At 48.1% G+C, this 20,219-nt stretch overlaps 2 protein-coding genes across 2 annotated transcripts in view; one reads left to right on the forward strand and one right to left on the reverse strand.

Annotated features, from left to right (window-relative positions):
* LOC144484165 (uncharacterized) overlaps window positions 1–20,219 on the reverse strand; it is a 385,513-nt gene that overhangs the window by 230,364 nt on the left and 134,930 nt on the right. The window lies entirely within an intron of this gene.
* The window catches only part of LOC144484180 (uncharacterized), a 127,967-nt gene continuing 111,498 nt past the window's right edge, over window positions 3,751–20,219 (forward strand). The window contains exons 1-3 of the mRNA XM_078202720.1: window positions 3,751–3,804; window positions 10,091–10,964; window positions 17,489–18,134. Coding sequence (XP_078058846.1) covers window positions 10,414–10,964; window positions 17,489–18,134 — 1,197 coding nt within the window. The 5' untranslated portion in view covers window positions 3,751–3,804; window positions 10,091–10,413. The remainder of the gene's footprint in view (window positions 3,805–10,090; window positions 10,965–17,488; window positions 18,135–20,219) is intronic.

A 20,219-nucleotide genomic window follows, 5' to 3' on the forward strand; every position in this document is an offset into this window, starting at 1 on the left:
GCACTCATATTCAATTGAAGATAATCAGTCGAGTTCATAGTTACAGTTGTGAGAAGCAACTTACATTTATACGCAGCGATCCTTTCCCTGCAAACAAAAGGAGAATTTTCAAGCCTTGCACCTTTTATGAATTTCCCAGAAGCTTGAGAAACCTACAATCTTCTATTGATTTCTCCATGGTGATGCTTCAAGTCAATGACAGTCCACCAATTGTGATCATTTGAAATTTGGCATTCTTCTGTCCTGATGAGTGCATGATGAAGAGATTCAGCAACAGGTCTCTCTTTTCAGCAATATTCAAGTTCAGTGCTAACAAGTATCTGTGCATTGTTTTATGTTCCTTGATAATTAAATGTGATCGTGGAAGTGTCACTGTGAATAATGTGCAAGTCAGTAAGAATTGTCAGCATTTTCTAATTGGAAATCTTAAGCAGTGGAACCTTTCAGACACTGAATTGTACAGTTTGCACCAAACATCAATTTAAGATTGCAGGAAAAGTTCATAAACTTATTATAAACAAGTTCTTGTTGAGAGTTCCTGAAATTAAAAAATCACAGATGGTGCTTTTAAAAAGGGACACAACAGCCCTGAAAATCAGTGACATCTCAGAATATTAAACTTCAGCCAGTTGTCGCGATTGTTAATGTCAGCAGAAACAAACCAAATATTGTCAGACTATCAATCCTGGATGTGATTAACAGCTGCAGTAACTGCAAAATCCAACTCCTGCAGGCAATTGTGAACTTGCAGATGTGTCAGCAAGTGGGATGACCGAGTGTATCCCTTCCCACACACAGAGCAGGTGAATGGCCTCTCCCCAGTGTGGGTGAGCTCATGTAAATGCAGGCTGCCAGACTGAGCGTATCCCTTCCCACACATGGAGCAAGTGAATGGTCTCTCCCCAGTGTGAGTGTGTTGATGTGCAGTGAGGATTGATAACTGCCTGAAACTCTTTCCACACTATGTGCAAATAAATGGCTTCTCCTCAGTGTGAATTCGCTGATGTGACAGGAGGCCGGATGAATTGGTGAATTCCCTCCCACACGTGGAACAGGTGAACGGCCTTTCCCCAGTGTGAACTCGCTTGTGTGCACTGAGGTTTGATGAAGACCTGAACCTCTTTCCACAGGAAGTGCAGCTGAACAGTCTCTCCTCTGTGTGAACTCGCTGGTGTGACAGCAGGTTAGATGACAGAGTGAATCTCTTACCACACACAGAACAGGTGAATGGCTTCTCTCCTGTGTGAATTCGCTGGTGTGACCAAAGACCGGATGGCCCAGCAAAATCCTTCCCACACAAGGAGCCGGTGAACGATCTCTCCCCAGTGTGAACTCGCTGATGTGCACTGAGGTTGGATGAACATGAGAACCCCTTTCCACAGGTGGAGCAGCTGAACGGCCTCTCCTCAGTGTGAATTCGCTGGTGTAACAGCAGGTGGGATGAGGTAGTGAATCCTTTCCCACACACAGAACAGATGAATGGCCTCTCTCCAGTGTGACTGTGTCTATGGTTTTCCAGCAAGTACGGATAATTGAATCCTTTACCACAATCATCACATTTCCATGGTTTCTCCATTTTCCCAGCCCCAATGTGACCGTATCGATGGATTTCCAACCGGGATGGATAATTGAACCCTTTACCACAATCCTAACATTTCCACGGTTTGTCCATGGTGCTGGTGTCCTTCTGTCTCTCCAGGTTGGTTGATTAGTTGAAGCCTCATCCACATACAGACCACATGTATGGTTTCTCCCCACTGTGAATGGTGTGGTGTTTTTCAGGCTGTGTAACTGGTTAAAGCTCTATCCACAGTCAGTTCACTGGAGCGCTCTCACTTGGGTGTGTGTGTGTGTGTCTCAGTTCTTTTTCTGTCACATTGAATTTTGAAAATTTCTTCCACTGACAAAACAGGGAACTATTTCTCCCTCCACTGTCAAAAGCAATCATAAGCAATCACTGTCAAAAGCAGGTCATGATGAATCGAATGTCTGTGAATCCTCCTCTTCTAGTTCCCTGCAAAAAGAGTTTTAAAAAACTACTTCAGAACTGACAATTTCAGTTTCCACGAAACATTTCTCCATCTTATTTATCTTGAGCTGTAATCCCCATCCCACACACTCTCTCTTGTCCCTGAGCTGAAATCAAACTCATTGCCCCATCTCCACTCTGAGCCCAGCTCCCTCCAGCTGGATTCAGTCCTCCAGACCATGTGCAGATTGAGAGTACAATCAAGGAGTCAATTATTTTCCTTCCAAGTCAGGGGACGTGCAGCCCCACTGACTCTGTTGTTACCACAATGGGCACATGTGCTCTGCTCACCAATGAAACACCACAGTGACCATTAACATGGGCCTGTTCCGAGGAAAGGCTCCATTTTATTTGTGCCACAACAGCAGGGGAATTACCTCCTGCACAGGCACAAAGGTATCATCAGTCACAGAAAATAATTGCAGCTGGTGTCTCAAACCTCATTTTACCATTTGCTCCCAGACATTCTCCATTCAATTTTGAAATGCAAACTGAAATCTGGCATTTTGTGGTAAATTAAAAACACATTCTCATGGTCATTTTCAGAATGACTATTCCCGAGAACTAATTCCCAAGTCAGTAAATTAAAATTCTCATCAGCAATGTAGGCAGCACAGTGGTTAGCACTGCTGCCTCACAGCTCCAGGGACCTGGGTTTGATTCCCAACTTGGGTCACTGTCTGTGTGGAGTCTGCCCGTTCTTCCCATGTCGGCGTGCGTTTTCTCTAGATGCTCCGGTTTCCTCCCATCATCCAAAGATGCGCCAGTTAGGTGCATTGGCCGTGCTAAATTGCCTCTTCGTGTCCTGGGATGAGTAGGTTAGAGGGATTAGCAGGTTACATATGTGGGGTTACGGGAACAGGGCCGAGGTGGGATTGTTGTTGGTGCAGACTCGATGGGCCGAATAACCTCCTTCAGCACTGTAGGGATTCTATGAAATACTTTGGGAGAATTGCTATTTTAATGGGTATTTTCACAAATGCTATAAAATGATTTTTCAAAACAAATTAATATTTTCTTCAACAGATGATGAATAAATAAAACGTATTTAATAAAACAACCACTCACTGTGGGGTTCAGGATTCTAACTCGGGGTTTCTGAGCTCCAGGAACCACTAACTGAACCAGCCAGGAATTGTCTCCACAAAACTTCCCCAACTCCCTCCCGGGAAAAAGCTGCAAACTCGGGAGCTGCAGCTTTTTACTGGGGGTGTTGGGGCCTCCAGCGGGTGTTTGTGAACCCTCCCCGCCCACCTCCCAGGGTTTCCTTCCTTCCCAGAGATCAGAGTCCTCATTGATTTGAGGCCAAAGTGTAACCTCTTATTTATTGTCCTCCTCCCCCATCCTCTGATGTGAACCATCCTCCAGTGGCTGAGCCAGGATGGGGCCGTTAACCTGGGCCTGTTCCCGGGAGGGAGGGAGAAGCCCCGCAGCTGCAAACCAGGGAGCTGACAATGATTCTGAAGGGTTTGCGGATCCACAAAGTGTTTCCAAATCCTCCCAGCCACCGCCTAACGCTGACTCCGCTTCTCCGGGACAAACAAGCGCCAAGGACAGCAATGACACTGCGCATGCTCCACATCACAATGCCCGGGGACTGATTGACGGCAGCTCCGGTCCAATAGGAAGAGGGGGCAGGACTGGGGGACCGAGCGGGAGCGGCTGGTCCTCCAACCAATCGGAGTGAACGAGGGGCGGGACCTGAAGCATGCGCAGTACGGGTAATGGCGACGGACAGACGGATGGTTTTTACTCGGAAGCGAGATCAATACGAGGTAGAGGGCGGCGTGCGGGGAATCTTAAATGTGGCGGGTGGGTGGAGAGACTTTGTAAACATGTTGTTCAAACCCAAACCCCGGAAATGAACTTCCCGGTCCCCCCCTTTGTACCAAATGGAGCGGCAGCTTGTAGTGTTAGACCCGGGCTGACTGCCGCCATTGAGGCTGCATGTGGGAGGCCGGCAGGGATTGTGATCGGAGAGTGAAGCCCTGACGTCACAATGGAATGGGTGAGGGTGTGACGTCACAATGGAATGGGTGAGTGTGACATCACAATGGAATGGGTGAGAGTGTGACATCACAATGGAATGGGTGCGAGTGTGATGTCACAATGGAATGGGTGATAGTGTGACGTCACAATGGAATGGGTGAGGGTTCCAGATGAGCTGAGACTGGGCTGGAGTCGGGCGATGACACTGACATGTGGCCCGGTGGCACAGTGGTTAGTGCAGCTGCCTAACAGCGCCAGGGACCCGGGTTCAATTCCAGCCTCGGGTCATTGTCTGTGCAGAGTTTCTACATTCTCCCCGTGTCTGTGTGGGTTTCCTCCGGGTGTTCCGGTTTCCTTCCACAGTCCAAAGATGTGCTGGTTCGACGGATTGGCCATGATAAATTGCCACTTGGTATCAGGGGGATTAACAGGTAAATATGTGGTTAGGGCCTGGATGGGATTGTTGTCGGTGCAGGCTCAATGGGCTGAATGGCCTCCTTCCACACTGTATTTTATTATTCATTATTGTTAATTAATTACTATTAATGCATCTATGAATGAAGGTGGTCTTGATGATGATGTGGACATGTGGCTGGAAGCTCATCTTGGGATGAACTATTTCACCCTGGTTGTGAACAGCCTGGTTCAGCCTCAGACAGTTGCCAGGAGGAGAGATAAAGTTGTTGGTGAGGGAGTGGAGTTTGTAGTGGGGACTGAACACAATGGGTTCAGTCTTCCCAGTATTTATATGAAATAAATTTCTGTTCTTTCAGTACTGGATGTCAGACAAGTCAGGATGGTGTATGAGTTGGAGAGGAACTTGGAGCTGATGATGTTCACAGGGTTTGGAAATTCATAGAAATCATAGAAACCCTACAGTGCAGAAGGAGGCCATTCGGCCCATCGAGTCTGCACCGACCACAATCCCACCCAGGCCCTTCCCCCATATCCCTACATATTTTACCCACTAATCCCTCTAACCTACGCATCTCAGGACTCTAAGGGGCAATTTTTAGCATGGCCAATCAACCTAACCCGCACATCTTTGAATTCTGTCAAAGTTCCTGTTGATTTGTAGATGTATAAAATCTCTCTCCTCACCTCCGGCCTCTCCTACTTCTCTCTGTTTCCACTCAGAGTGTGGAGATGCCGGCGTTGGACTGGGGTAAGCACGGAAAGAAGTCTCACAACACCAGGTTAAAGTCCAACAGGTTTATTTGGTAGCATAAGCCACAGGCTTTTGGAGCGCTGCCCCTTCATCAGGTGAGTGGGAGTTCTGTTCACAAACAGGGCACAGAGACACAAACTCAATTTTCAAGATAATGGTTGGAATGCGAGTCTTTACAGGTATTCAAGTCTTAAAGGTACAGACAATGTGAGTGGAGAGAGGGTTAAGCACAGGTTAAAGAGATGTGTATTGTCTCTAGCCAGGACAGTTAGTGAGATTTTGCAAGTCCAGGCAAGTCGTGGGGGTTACAGATAGTGTGACATGAACCCAAGATCCCGGTTGAGGCCGTCCTCATGTGTGATTGACAGATCCATGCTCACTGCTTCCTGCCCTGGACGCAGAGTGCTGAAACTTTCCATGCAGGCTGCCAGACAGATAAATGTCTACATTACTGGAGTAAAAATGTGTGGAATATACAGATTCACTTCATTCCCTTCAGTTGCTGCAAGTCCCCAATTTCCCCCAGAATGAGGAAAGAAATGGAAAGGGGGAGAAAAGAAAAAGAAAAGAAAAGATGTTGCCCAGAGGCGGAAGTTTCACTCTGAAGCTTATTGGCCAACGTCCGCATTGTGACGCCACGATAGAGCGTCTGAATCAGCCAATAGGAATCTCTCTGCTCCGCAGTGACGTCTCCGGGTTCCAGTGCGCAGGCCCGGGCGCGCGGACCCGGGAGCCCCGCCCCCACCCATTGTTCCCCTCCCCCTACACCACATCGAACCAAGGTTTCCAGGCACCGGCTGACGGCTCCGTCAGAGAAGCCGCTCGGGGATCTCCCCCTCTCCCCGGCCCGGGACTGCAAATGTGCGAGGGAGAGGGGAAGCTGCGCATGTGCGGGGGAGAACCCACCCTCTGATCTTCATGCTGAGGTGTTGACCAATGGGAAGAGTTGGAGGACCGGAAGGACTCTGGTCTTCCACCCAATCAGAGCGCGGGCTTTGTGTGAATGAAGATTGATCTTCAGATAGACTGAAACTTCCTCCTGTCGCCAACATCTGTGAGTGGGAAAGATTGGATTGTCCAGCCAGTCCACCACATTGGCCGTTCGCTTTGCGTGTTGGCCAGTATAGTGTGCTCCAGGCAGGGGGCGGGCAGAGGATAAGGAGTTCAAGGCGGGCTTAATGCGTGCCTTTCGGTGAGCTTTTGGAAATGTGGCCGCTGGGAGGAACGCCTTGGTCGGCGTGAAGTTTCTGTTTCAAGTGCTTGGGTTCGTGACTTGTGCAAGAACTTTTTGTTTCGGCTGGGGCTTGTTGAATGCTGCTCTCGCTGGGATTCCTGTGCCTTGAATGGCGTGGCCCAGGTAGATGCAATCTCGGAAGACCCAAGCCAGGGAGGAGCCATTTGGGAACTATGGTTTCGGAAGGTTCAGCCGCGGAAGGTGTGACCCCAGACGGTGCAGCCCCAGTGGGTGTGATTTTGGAAGTTCTGGCCCGGAGTGGTGGACTTTGGAGGACTGTAGTTGAGCGTTGTCGACTTCGGACGGTGGAATGTTGATGGGCGAAGCTCTGGAAGGCGATGCCTCCGAAATGTTTCACAATTGTATGGTTGTTCATGGATTGTTTGTTATTGTAATATGTGGTTTTCCTGTTATGGTAGTTGGTGGTTTGTTCCGGCCCCCGTCTATTTTCTTGCGTTATTTGTGGCCTGGGGGGCATCCCCCCCTGGATAAAGTCACCCCCGGGGGGTGTGACATCCACTTGGGGAAAGTTCTGGGTGGTGAAGCCCCGGACATAGTAACACCAGAGGGATTTTATTCTCCGGGAGAAAAATTGGGAAGGCAGGCCCGAACTGAGTACCCTGGAGAGACTCTCCCACCGCCCCGGCTGAAATTCCGGAAGGGATTCCGGATTGAGTAGGCGGGGTGGTTTCCCCATTTCCCCCCCTCCGGCTGAACATCCGTAAGGTGTAACCCCCGGATATGAGTACCACTGGAGGGTTGCATCCCCCGGCAGGTGGACAAACCCAGGGGACGGTGCCCTTATGCTTCAGTGTTTATTTTTTGTTGTGTACAGTTGTAGTGTTGTGTTAATGTTTGTAGATTTGTAGATTATGATTTGTAAATGGAGGTGTATTTTGAGGGCAATGCCCTGGAAAACTGTAATTGACGATGAACCCTTCCGAAATGGAAGGTAGTAACTGATAAATGGATGGCGTTAGCCATTGGTAATGTATTTTTTCACATTTGTTCTTTGTGTATTTGTAATTGTTTTGTATTAACGTATTTGTAATAAACAAAAAGGAACCAACATCTGTGAGTGGGAAAGATTGGATTGTCCAGCCAGTCCACCATATTGGCCGTTCGCTTTGCGTGTTGGCCAGTATGGTGTGCTCCAGGCAGGGGGCGGGCAGGCAGAGGATAAGGAGTTCAAGGCGGGCTTAATGCGCGCCTTTCGGTGAGCTTTTGGAAATGTGGCCGCTGGGAGGAACGCCTTGGTCGGCGTGAAGTTTCTGTTTCAAGTGCTTGGGTTCGTGACTTGTGCAAGAACTTTTTGTTTCGGCTGGGGCTTGTTGAATGTTGCTCTCGCTGGGATTCCTGTGCCTTGAATGGCGTGGCCCAGGTAGATGCAATCTCGGAAGACCCAAGCCAGGGAGGAGCCATTTGGGAACTATGGTTTTGGAAGGTTCAGCCGCGGAAGGTGTGACCCCAGACGGTGCAGCCCCAGTGGGTGTGATTTTGGAAGATCTGGCCCGGAGTGGTGGACTTTGGAAGACTGTAGTTGAGCTTTGTCGACTTCGGACGGTGTGATGTTGATGGGCGAAGCTCTGGAAGGCGATGCCTCTGGAATGTTTCACAATTGTATGGTTGTTAATGGATTGTTTGTTCTCGTAATATGTGGTTCTCCTGTTATATTAGTTGGTGGTTTATTCCGCCCTCCCCACCCCCGTCTATTTCCTTGCATTATTTGTGGCCTGGGGGGCATCTCCCCCCGCCCCCCTGGATAGAGTAACCCCCGGGGGGTGTAGCATCCGGTTGGGAACGTTCTGGGTGGTGAAGCCCCGGACATAGTAACACCAGAGGGACCCCATTCTCCAGGAGAAAGTCCGGGAGAAAGTCGGGGAGTGCCCCCCACACCCCCCCCCCCCCCTGCAAAATGAGTACCCCGGAGAGCCTTTCCCCTCCGCCCCAGCTGAAACTCCGGAAGGGATACCGGACGGAGTAGGTCCAGGGTGGTATCCCCTTTTCCCCCCTCCGGTCGAACATCCGTAATGTGTAACCCCGGACATTAGTACCTCTGGAGGGTTGCATCCCCCGGTAGGGGACAAACCCAGGGGGCGGTGCCCTGGAGGATAGTGGTTATGCTTCAGTGTTTATTTTTGTTGTGTTGGACTAATGTTTGTTACTTTGTAGATTATGATTTGTAAATGGAGGTGTATTTAGAGGGCAATGCCCTGGAAAACTATGACCGTTAGTGAACCCTACCTAAATAGAAGGTAGTGACTGATAAATGGATGGCGTTAGCCATTGGTAATATATTTTTCACATTTGTGCTTTGTGTATTTTAATTGTTTTGTATTAACGTATTTGTAATAAACGAACAGAAACCAACACCTGTGAGTAAAACACTTTCTTCTCTCCCCCTTTCCATTTCTTTTCTAATTCTGGGGGAAATTGGGGACTTGCAGCAACTGAAGGGAAAGGAAGTGAATCCAGGGAGGCTGCAGACTCTGGTAAGGTTGGCCCAGGTCTCTCTCTCTCTCTCTTAAAGACATTGACATCCTTTGCTTCCTCAGCTTGACACATTGATTTGTTTGTCTAAAAGGATGGTCTCTTTCCTAATGTTCACAATGAAAGGGCTGGTTTCCCCAGGAGATGGCTGACATTTAAGGAGACAGTAAATTAATATAGGACAGAGATATGTCTACTGTTATTAAATGGTCCATATCAGATCATAGAAATCATAGAAACCCTACAGTACAGAAAGAGGCCATTTGGCCCATCGAGTCTGCACCAACCATAATCCCACCCAGGCCCTACCCCCATATCCCGACACATTTACCCACTAATCCCTCTAACCTATGCATGTCAGGACACTAAGGGGCAATTTTAGCATGGCCAATCAACCTCACCCGCACATCTTTGGACTGTGGGAGGAAACCGGAGCACCCGGAGGAAACCCACGCAGACACGAGGAGAATGTGCAAACTCCACACAGACAGTGACCCAAGCCGGGAATCGAACCCAGGTCCCTGGAGCTGTGAAGCAGCAGTGCTAACCACTGTGCTACCGTGCCGCCCATATATTATTTATTGTCTTGTAATAAAATATAGTTAATATCTTTTCTTGCTGTGTAATGTAGTACCTTAGCTATATTTCCAGTCATCTCTTCCGTCAGAGTGTTGTATTATCTGGGTTTCTCTTCCTCCGGGACCAGTGAAGGCTGAAGATCATTGAATATATCATTGAGGGGACAAGGGAGTCAAGAGTTATGGGGAAAATGGAGAGAAAGTTAAGATGAGGAGGGATTTCTTCACTTGAGGATGTGGTGAAGTTTTGGCATTCTCTACCCCAGAAACCTAGTCATAAAGTATGCTCAAGCAGGGGATTGATATATTTCTAGACATTGAAGATATCTAGAGATATGGGGGATAATCTGGCAGAGGTAAATCGGTCAGTGAGCTCATTGAATGGTTCAGCAGGCTCGATGGGCCGAATAGTCAACAGCAGCAACTATTTCTTCAGATCTGTGTCCAGGGCAGGAAGCAGTGAGCATGGGTCTGTCAATCAGCCTGAATTTACAGCTCTTGGGGAATGAGAGAGGAAAGCACATTCCATAGAAACTTGAATTGTCTGTTTTGAATTTCTATCCTGTACTGACAGTGAGATATTTTCTAAATTGTTTTTACAGGATATTGGAAGAGGAGAAATCACTGACAGAAATCTCAGACGTGATGTGCATTTTGGACAAAATCACTCGATTCCTTGGGACGTGAATATCAGAGAAATGTTTGACCGGTCTGTCAACTTCAAAAGATTTTAAACATTAGTGTGGATGGACAAGCAGCGAGACACACACACACCCGAGTGAGAGTGTTCCAGTGCACTGACTGTGGAAAGAGCTTTCACCAGTTACACAGCCTGACATCCATTCACACTGGGGAGAAACCGCACACCTGTTTTCACGGCTTCAACGGGTTGTCTGAACTGCAGGGATACAAGGAGACTCAAAACATGGAAAAACCGTGGATATGTGTGGACTGCGGGAAGGGATACAGAGCCCCATCAGAGCTGCAAGCTCATCGACGCATTCATACGGGAGAAAGGCCATTCACCTGCTCTTGGTGTGGGAAAGGATTCACTCGGTTATCCATCCTGCAGTCACACCAGCGTGTTCACACTGGGGAGAGACCCTTCATCTGTTCTGAGTGCGGGAAGGGATTCAGTCATTCATCCAGTCTGCAGACACACCAGCGAGGTCACACTGGGGAGAGACCATTCACCTGCTCTCACTGTGGGAAGGGATTCAGAGATTTATCCAACCTGCAGACACACCAGCGAGTTCACACAGGGGAGAGACCGTTCACCTGCTCTCAGTGTGGGAAGGGATTCACTCAGTCATCCACCCTGCAGTCACACCAGCGAGTTCACACAGGGGAGAGGCCATTCACCTGCTCTGTGTGTGAGAAGAGATTCAGTCTTTCATTCCACCTGCGGAGACACCAGCGAGTTCACACTGGGGAGAGACCGTTCGCCTGCTCTCAGTGTGGGAAGGGATTCACTCAGTTATCTAACCTGGAGACACACCAGCGAGTTCACAAGTGATCACACGGGTTGGATTCTGCTGTTATTGTTTCTGCTCTCAATTACATCCAGGACTGCATTTTGTTCATTCTCACAGTTGGTCAATGGGGAGGGTCGGAGGGTTTCTTTCTGCTGGACTGGCCGGTCTCATGACTTTGCCTCCAGTGGGCTGATGCTCTTTGAGTCTTGTTGTGAATACCTGGTTTCAGATTTCACATGGATCACAGAGTGACTGGGTGTGAGGAAGTTCAGAGATATTTAGTCAGCATTTCTGTTTGAAACCTCCCAAATGCCCATCCAATTTCCTTTGTAATTGTTTATTGTCTCCACTTCCTCCACCCTCGTAGGCAGCGAGTTCCAGGTCATTACCATGCGCCGCATCAAAATATTCTTCCTCACATCCCCCACCCCCCGCATCTCTGACCCAAAACTTAAATCTCTGTCCCCCTCATCCTTGTCCCATCAGCGAATGAGAACAGCTTTTCTTTGTCCACCTTATTTAACCTGTCAGAATTTTGTCCACCTCTATCAAATCTCCCCTCAACCTCCTTTGCTCCAAGGGGAACAACCCCAACCTGACATTGACAATAAAGAACAAACAGAATATGTTAATCCCTGAAATCAAATGGGAATGTTTAATTTCTGTTTTAAAGATATTGTGCATATATTGTCCTGGACAATAAAGAAATTGGAATAACTCACCTTGGGTGTGGTTGAATGGAATATATGAATCTGGTATCCACCTACATTCTTGAGAAAGTCTGGGTTGTGTAGATGGGATGAATAAGTTGATCACTTTCTCTTGGAAATACTTACATCCTTGTCCATGAACTTTGTTTTAAAGAAATCCACATTTAAAAGTCCGGCCACTACATGAAATATCAGCACCAGAACAGCAGGAGATAAGAAAGACAGACACTCTGATCTTTTCATCAGCACATCTGAGAGTCAAGAATGTGTGACATGATTTTGGGATACGGGTGAGAGTGTGCAGATATGAATAGTTACATGTGAAAAATAGCAAGCCTAAATTCATGGTGCATTGGAGCGAAGAGCGGGTCCCAGTGGTCCCCAACATCTCAGATGCCAGTCTCCAGCCAAGTCGATTCACTCCACATGATATCAAGAAACAGTTGGAGGCACTGGATATTGCTAAGGCAATGGGCCCTGATAACATTCCAGACTTGTGCTCCACAACTTGCCGGTTCCATAGCCAAGCTCTTCCAGTACAATTGCAACACTGGCATCTACCCGGCAATGTGGAAAATTGCCCTGAACACAAAAAGCAGGACAAATCCAACCCAGCCAAATACCGCCCAATCAGTCGACTCTTGATCATCAGTAAAGTGATGGAAGGGGTCATCAACAGCGCTATCAAGCAGCACCTGCTCAGCAATAACCTGCTCAGTGACGCCCAGTTTGGGTTTCACCAGGGTCAGCTCCCGACCTCATTACAGCCTTGGTTCAAACATGGACAAAAGAGCTGAATCCCAGAGGTGAGGTGAGAGTGAAAGCCCTTGACATCAAGGCCACATTTGACCGAGTGCAGCATCAAGGAACCTGAGCCAAACTGGAATCAATGGGTATCAGGAGGCAAATTCCGCTGGGTGGAATCATACCTGGTACATAGGAAGATGGTTGTGGTTTTGGAGTGTCAGTCATCTCAGCTCCAGGACATCTCTGCATGAGTCCCTCAGGGTCGTGTCCTTGGCCCAACCATTTCAGCTGCATCATCAATGACCTTTCATCCATCATAAGGTTAGAAGTGGGGATATTCGCCGATGGTTGCACAATGTTCACTATTCATGACCCCTCAGACACCGAAGCTGTCCATGTTCAAATTCAACATGATCTGGACAACATTCAGGCTTGGGCTGACAAGGGGCAAGTAACATTTAATGGCAGGCAATGACCATCACCAACAAGAGCCAATCTAACCACCGCTCCTTGACATTCAATGGTGTAACCATCACTGAATCTCCCACTGTCAACATCCTTGGGGTTACCATTGACCAGAAACTCAACTGGACTCACCACATTAACACAGTGGCTGCAAGAGCAGATCAGAGGCGAGGAATACTGTGGAGAGTAACTCACCTCCTGACTCCGCAGAGCCTATCCACCATCTACAAGGCACAAGTCAGGAGTGTGATGGAATATTCCCCACTTTTAAAGTTTTAAAGTTTATTTATTCGTCACAAGTAAGGCTTACATTAACACTGCAACGAAGTTACTGTGAAATTCCCCTAATTGCCACAGTCCGGCGCCTGTTTGGGTCAATGCACCTAACCAGCACGTTTTTCAGAATGTGGGAGGAAACTGGAGCACCCGGAGGAAACCCACGCAGACACGGGGAGAATGTGCAAACTCCATACAGACAGTGACCCAAGCCGGGAATCGAACCCAGGCCCTGGCGCTGTGAGGCAGCGGTGTGAACCACTGCACCATCGTGCAGCCCATAGATTGACACCACATCTACAAACATCCACTCCCTCCACCACCGCACTCAGTAGCAGCAGTGTGTACTATCTGCACTGCAGCAATTCACCAAAGATCCTCAGACAGCACCTTCCAAACCCATGACCACTTCCATCTAGAAGGACAAGGCAGCAGATACATGGGAACACCACCACCTGCAAGTTCCCCTCCAAGCCATTCACCATCCTGACTTGGAAATATATCGCTGTTCCTTCGCCGTCACTGGGTCAAAATCCTGGTATTCCCTCCCTAGCGGCATTGTGGGTCAACCCACAGCACATGGACTGCAGCGATTCAAGAGGCAGCTCACCACCACCTTCTCAAGGGCAACTAGGGATGGGCAATAAATGCCGGCCAGCCAGTGACGCTCATGTCCCACGAATGAATAAAAAAAAGATGAGTAGTTAGTCCTGGGAATGGTTCAGTGAAGGGTTCCCTGCTATTCGAAACCCCAGGAAGGTGCCGTCCGTGCTTCTCAGAGGCAGTGACTGTTTCTCTGTCAGCCCCAGGATTTCACATTGTCGTCCACTTCTCTTGGATCGATCACTGACTTGAAAGTGTGGAGTTGGTAGAGTTTCATTGATGAGTAAACTTGACCCGATCAGTTTCTAAAAGTTGCATGTAATCAATAAACTTTGATACAATTGACTGATTTGGTGTCTGAGTCTTTGCTTGATGGTTATATCTCTGCCAAATTCAAACCCTTTAAAAGGACAATTTGGGTTCCAGAATTGAGCAGTGTACAGCCAAATTGGAACAATGTAACAGATCAAAAATAAACATTTTTTAAACTGATAATGTCTTTGTAACAATCAGCAGCCCCAGCCTTTCCTGAGGGTTAAATGCTCTCAGTTCTGGGATTATTCTTGTGACTTTTTTTGCCCCTTCTCCAGTGCCTTTATTTCTACAGTGGTTAGCACTGCTGCCTCACAAATCCAGGGAGACGTGTTTGATTCTGGCCTTGGGTGACTGTTTGTGTGAAGTTTGCACATTTTCCCTGCAGGTGCTCCGGTTTCCACCCACAGTCCAACGATGTGCAGGTTAGATAGATTAGCTATGGCAAATATGCGGGGTTCGAGGCTCGGGTGGAATAGACCTGGCTGGGATGAACTTTTGGAGAGTCAGTACAGACTCAATTGGGCTGAATGGCCTCCTTCCGCACTGGAGGGATTCTATGATTCTAAATGGAGATCACAACTGTTGACAGTATTCCCAGTGTTGTATAATCACGCTTCTAATCAAGTCGAACATAACCTCCCTGCTGTTCGATTCTATCCCTCGAGAATGGAACTCTATATGTGGGCCTCAGACTTGAGGGAAGATGTGAAGTTCTTAGAGAGGATGCAGAGGAGATTTGCGAGAATGGCACCTCACATCCTTAAAAAGTACCTGGACCAGCACTTGGCAAGTCAGAACATTTAAGATGATGGGCCAGGTGCTGGTAAATAGGATTAGGTGGGAAGTCAGGCGTTTCTTGCATGTCGGTGCAGACTCGATGGGCTGAAGGGCCTTTTCTGCACTGTACGATTCTATGATGAGGCAATTCAGTTAGTTGGAGAGACTGGAGCAGCTGAAATTTCTCTCTTTAGATCAGTCAGACATCAGGGCTTGGAATGGGGCCATTCGGGCCACTGATTCAATGCTGGCTCTCTGCAGAGCAAACCCTTACCCGTTCTATGGACATATCCATGCTCATGCTTCCTGTCCTGGATGAGCAGAAACTGATAGCCAAGTTCCGCACACATGAGGACGGCCTCAACCGGGATCTTGGATTCCTGTCACACTATCTGTAACCCCCACAGCTTGTCTGGACTTGCAGAATCTCACTGGCTGTCCTGTCTTTAACCTGTGCTTAATGCTCCCTCCATTCACATTGTTTGTACCTTTAAGACTTGATTATCTGTAAAGACTGCATTCCAATCATTATTCTGTAAATTGAGTTTGTGTCTCTGTATGCCCTGTTTGTGAGCATTTCTCCACTCCACCTGACGAAGTGGCAGCGCTCTGAAAGCTAGTGGTATTTGCTACCAAATAAACTTGTTGGACTTCAACCTGGTGTTGTTAAACTTCTTACTGTGTTTATCCTGTCCTGGAAACAGAGAGCTGGAAATCTCCATGCAGGCGGCCAGACAGACATATGTCTATCTGACTGGACTAACAATGTGTGGAATGGACAGACTGGGGAACAATGGGTGGGGGCGGGGCTCCCGGGTCCGCGCGCCTGAACCCGGAGACGTCACCGCGGAGCAGAGTGATTGCTATTGGCTGATTCAGGCAGGGCTCCATTGTGCCGTCACAATGACTCAGAGGGGCGTTCCCAGCACACAGTGTCCCATTGGCAGCAATGTCACTGGTTACAGAAGCAGCACACTGCGGATTGGACACCAGCTCAGCGCAGCAGGCGGTCAAAGCCCCGCCCACCCCCACGTGGGCCCCGGTTCCGCCCCCTTATTGTCTACATGCGGCAGATTGACCAATGGGAACGTGTGGAGGACCGGATGGGCGCTGGTCCTCCAGCCAATCAGAGTCCGGGACTTGTGTGCATGGCCGTATGGAGCTTCCTCCATTGTTGCTCCTCTCTCTCTGGATGAAGATTGAGCTTAAAACAGACTAATATTGTACTGTCGCTACATTATATATTTCCAGTCATTCATCTCTTGCCTATTCGAGTCTTTGGATTTCTTCTCCACAGGGATCAGTGGAGGCTGAGGGTCATTGAATATATTCCAGGGTGAGTTAGACTGATTTTTGATTGATAAAGGAGTCAAGCGCTTTGGGGAACAGGTGGAAAATGGAGAGAAAGATAGGATGTGGAGGGATTTCCTCACTCAAGGATGTGGTGACGTTTTGGAATTCTGCACCCCAGAGGACTGTGGAGCCTCAGTCATCAAGAATTTTCAAGCTGGAGATTGATAAATTTTGAGATATTGAGGACATTGGGTGATCTGGGAGATAATGTGGGAAATGGCGCTGAGGTAGATCAGCCAATTCCCAATGAATGGTTGAGGCAATGGTTGGCCATTGGGCTGAATGGCCAACTGTTGCTTCTATTTCTTATGATTTCTATGTGCTGGAGTGGAAGCAGTGAGCATGGATCTGTCAATCAGCTTCAATCAGCACCTTGAGGAGAATTGGAAGGGGTGAATATTAGATACAGCAGAGTGAGAATGGAGGGAGAGTGTGTGGGATGGAGATTCACAGCTTTTAGAACATAGAAACATGGAAAAACTACAGCACAAAATAGGCCCTTCGGCCCCACAAGTTGTGCCGAACATATCCCTACCTTTTAGGCCTACCTGTAACCCTCCATCCTATTAAGTCCCATGTACTCATCCAGGAGTCTCTTAAAAATCCCTATTGATTTTGCCTCCACCACCACTGACAGCAGCCGATTCCACTCGCCCACCACCCTCTGTGTGAAAAACTTCCCCCTAACATTTCCCCTGTACCGACCCCCCAGCAGGTATGGGGAATGAGAGAGGAAAGAATGTTCCATAGAAACTAGAATTTTCTGTTCTGAATTTCTATTCTGTTCTGACACTGATTACTCTTTAAAACTTGTTTTACAGGATATTGAAAGAGGAATCACGGGCAGAAATCTCAAAAGTCACATCGAGACATGACAGTCATATTCCTTGGGAGCTAAATATCATTGGCCTTTGAATCTAGAAGGAGAAATGATTGTACAGTCTGTCGATTTGAAAAGATTTCAAACATCACTGTGACTGGAAAAGCACCAACACACCAACAGTGTTCCAGTGCACTGACTAAAGAGCTTTAACCAGTTACACAGCCTGAATAAATATCACACCATTCGCAGCTGGGAGAGACTGTACTTGTGTTCTGTGTGTGGACAAGGCTGCAACTGAGGCAAGGACACCTGCACCATGGAGAAACCATGGAAATGTGTGGACTGTGGGAAGGGATATGGAGCACCATCTAAGCTGGAAATTCATCGGCGCAGCCATACTGGGGAGAAGCCATTCATCTGCTCTCAGTGTAAGAAGGGATTTAATCATTTATCCAGCCTACAGATGCACCAGCGAGTTCACACTGGGGAGAGGCCATTCACCTGCTCTCAGTGTGGGAAGGGATTCACTCAGTTATCCAACCTGCGGACACACCAGCGAGTTCACAGTGGGGAGAAACCATTCACCTGCTCTCAGTGTGGGGAGGGATTTACTCAGTCATCCCACCTGCAGACACACCAGCGAGTTCACACTGGGGAGAGGCCATTCACCTGCTCCCAGTGTGGGCAGGAATTCACTCAGTCATCCAACCTGCAGTCACACCAGCGAGTTCACACTGGAGAGAGGCCATTCACCTGCTCTCAGTGTGGGGAGGGATTCACTCAGTCGTCGCATCTGCGGACACACCAGCGAGTTCACACTGGGGAGAGACCATTCACCTGCTCCCAGTGTGGGCAGGAATTCACTCGGTCAGCCGACCTGCAGAGACACCAGCGAGTTCACACTGGGGAGAGCCCGTTCACCTGCTCTCAGTGTGGGAAGGGATTCACTCAGTCAGCCGACCTGCAGAGACACCAGCGAGTTCACACTGGAGAGAGGCCGTTCACCTGCTCTCAGTGTGGAAACGGATTCACTCAGTCAGCCGACCTGCGGACACACCAGCGAGTTCACACTGGGGAGAAACCATTCACCTGCTCTCAGTGTGGGAAGGGATTCACAGTTTCATCCCGGCTGCTGAGACACCAGCAAGTTCACGAGTGATTCCAGGGTTTGGATTCTGCTGTTATTGTTTCTGCTCTCAGTTGCATCCAGGATTGCATTTTGTTCATTCTCACAGTTGATCCATGGATTGGGTCAGAGGGTTTCTTTCTGCTGGACTGGCTGGTCACATGACTTTGCCTCCAGTGGGCTGATGCTCTTTGAGTCAAATGTCACAAGGATCTCAGAGTGACAGAGTGACAGGGTGACAGGGTGACAGAGTGACAGGGTGTTAAGAAGTTCAGAAATATTTAGTCAGCAGAAGACAGAGGGTAGCAGTGAAACAATGCGTTTCTGAATGGAGGGCTGTGACTAGTGGCATCCCGCAGGGATCAGTGCTGGGACCTTTGCTGTTTGTAATATATATAAATGATTTGGAGGAAAATGTGGACGACACAAAGGTTGTTGGATTTGCGGATAGCGATGAGGACCATCAGAGGATACAGCAGGATATACATCAGTTGGGCGGAGAGATGGCAGATGGAGTTTAATCCGGATAAATGTGAGGTAATGCATGTTGGAAGGTCTAATACAGATAGGAAATATACAGTAAATGGCAGAACCCTGCAGGGTATTGATAGGCAGAGGGAACTGGGTGTACAGGTACACAGGTTACTGAAAGTGGCAACACAGTTGGAGAAGGTAGTGAAGAAGGCATATGGCATGCTTGCCTTCATCGGCTGGGGCATTGAATGTAAAAATTGGCAAATCATGTTGCAGCTTTATAAAACCTTAATTAGGCCACACTTGGAATATAGTGCGGCATAATTATATAGTGCAGCATGAACTCTGTCCATGCCTCTCATAATCTTGTAAACTTCTATCAGGTCACCCCTCAACTCCGCTGTTCCAGTGAGAACAACCCACGTTTCTCCAACCTCTCCTCATAGCTAATGCCCTCCATACCAGGCAACATCCTGGTAAATCTTTTCTGTACCCTCTCCAAAGCCTCCATATCCTTCTGGTAGTGTGGTGACCAGAATTGAACACTATATTCCAAGTGCAGCCTAACTAAGCTTCTATAAAGCTGCAACATGACTTGCCAATTTTTAAACTCAATGCCCCGGCCGATGAAGGCAAGCATGCCGTATGCCTTCTTGACTACCTTCTCCACCTGCATTGCCACTTTCAGTGACCTGTGTACCTGTACACCCAGGTCCCTTGACCTATTTTAAGGGTTCTGCCATTTACTGTACATTTCCTTTTTGGATTACACCTTCCAAAATGCATTATCTCACATTTGTCCGGATTAAACTCCATCTGCCACCTCTCCGCCCAAGTCTCCAACTGATCTATATCCTGCTGTATCCTCTGATGGTCCTCATCGCTATCTGGAAATCCACTAACCTTTGTGTCATCTGCAAACTTACTAATCAATCCAGTTACATTTTCCTCCAAATCATTTATATATATATATATAACAAACAGCAAAGGTCCCAGCACTGATCCCTGAGGGACGCCACTTGTCACAGTCCTCCATTCAGAAATGCACCCTTCCACTGCTACCCTCTGTCTTTGACCGAGCAGTTTTGTATCCACGTAGCCAGCTCACCTCTGATCCCATGCAACTTTACCTTCTGCACCAGTCTGCCATGAGGGACCTTGTCAAAGGCTTTACTGAAGTCCATGCAGACAACATCCACTGCCCTATCCTCATCAATCATCTTCGTCACTTCCTCGAAAAACTCGATCAAGTTAGTGAGACACGACCTCCCCTTCACAAAACCATGTTGACTCTCACTAATACGTCCACTTATTTCCAAGTGGGAATAAATGCTGTCTTGAAGAATCCTCTCCAGTAATTTCCCGACCACTGATGTAAGGCTCACCGGCCTGTAATTACCTGGATTATTCTTGCCACCCTTCTTAAACAAAGGAACAAAATTGGCTACTCTCCAATCCTCTGGGACCTCCCCTGAGACTGATCGCCAAGTTCCGCACACATGAGGACGGCCTCAACTGGGATCTTGGGTTCATGTCACACTATCTGTAACCCCTACGACTTGCCTGGGCTTGCAAAATCTCACTAAC

This window comes from Mustelus asterias, unplaced genomic scaffold (assembly GCF_964213995.1).
Source record: "Mustelus asterias unplaced genomic scaffold, sMusAst1.hap1.1 HAP1_SCAFFOLD_94, whole genome shotgun sequence".
NCBI lineage: Eukaryota > Metazoa > Chordata > Chondrichthyes > Carcharhiniformes > Triakidae > Mustelus > Mustelus asterias.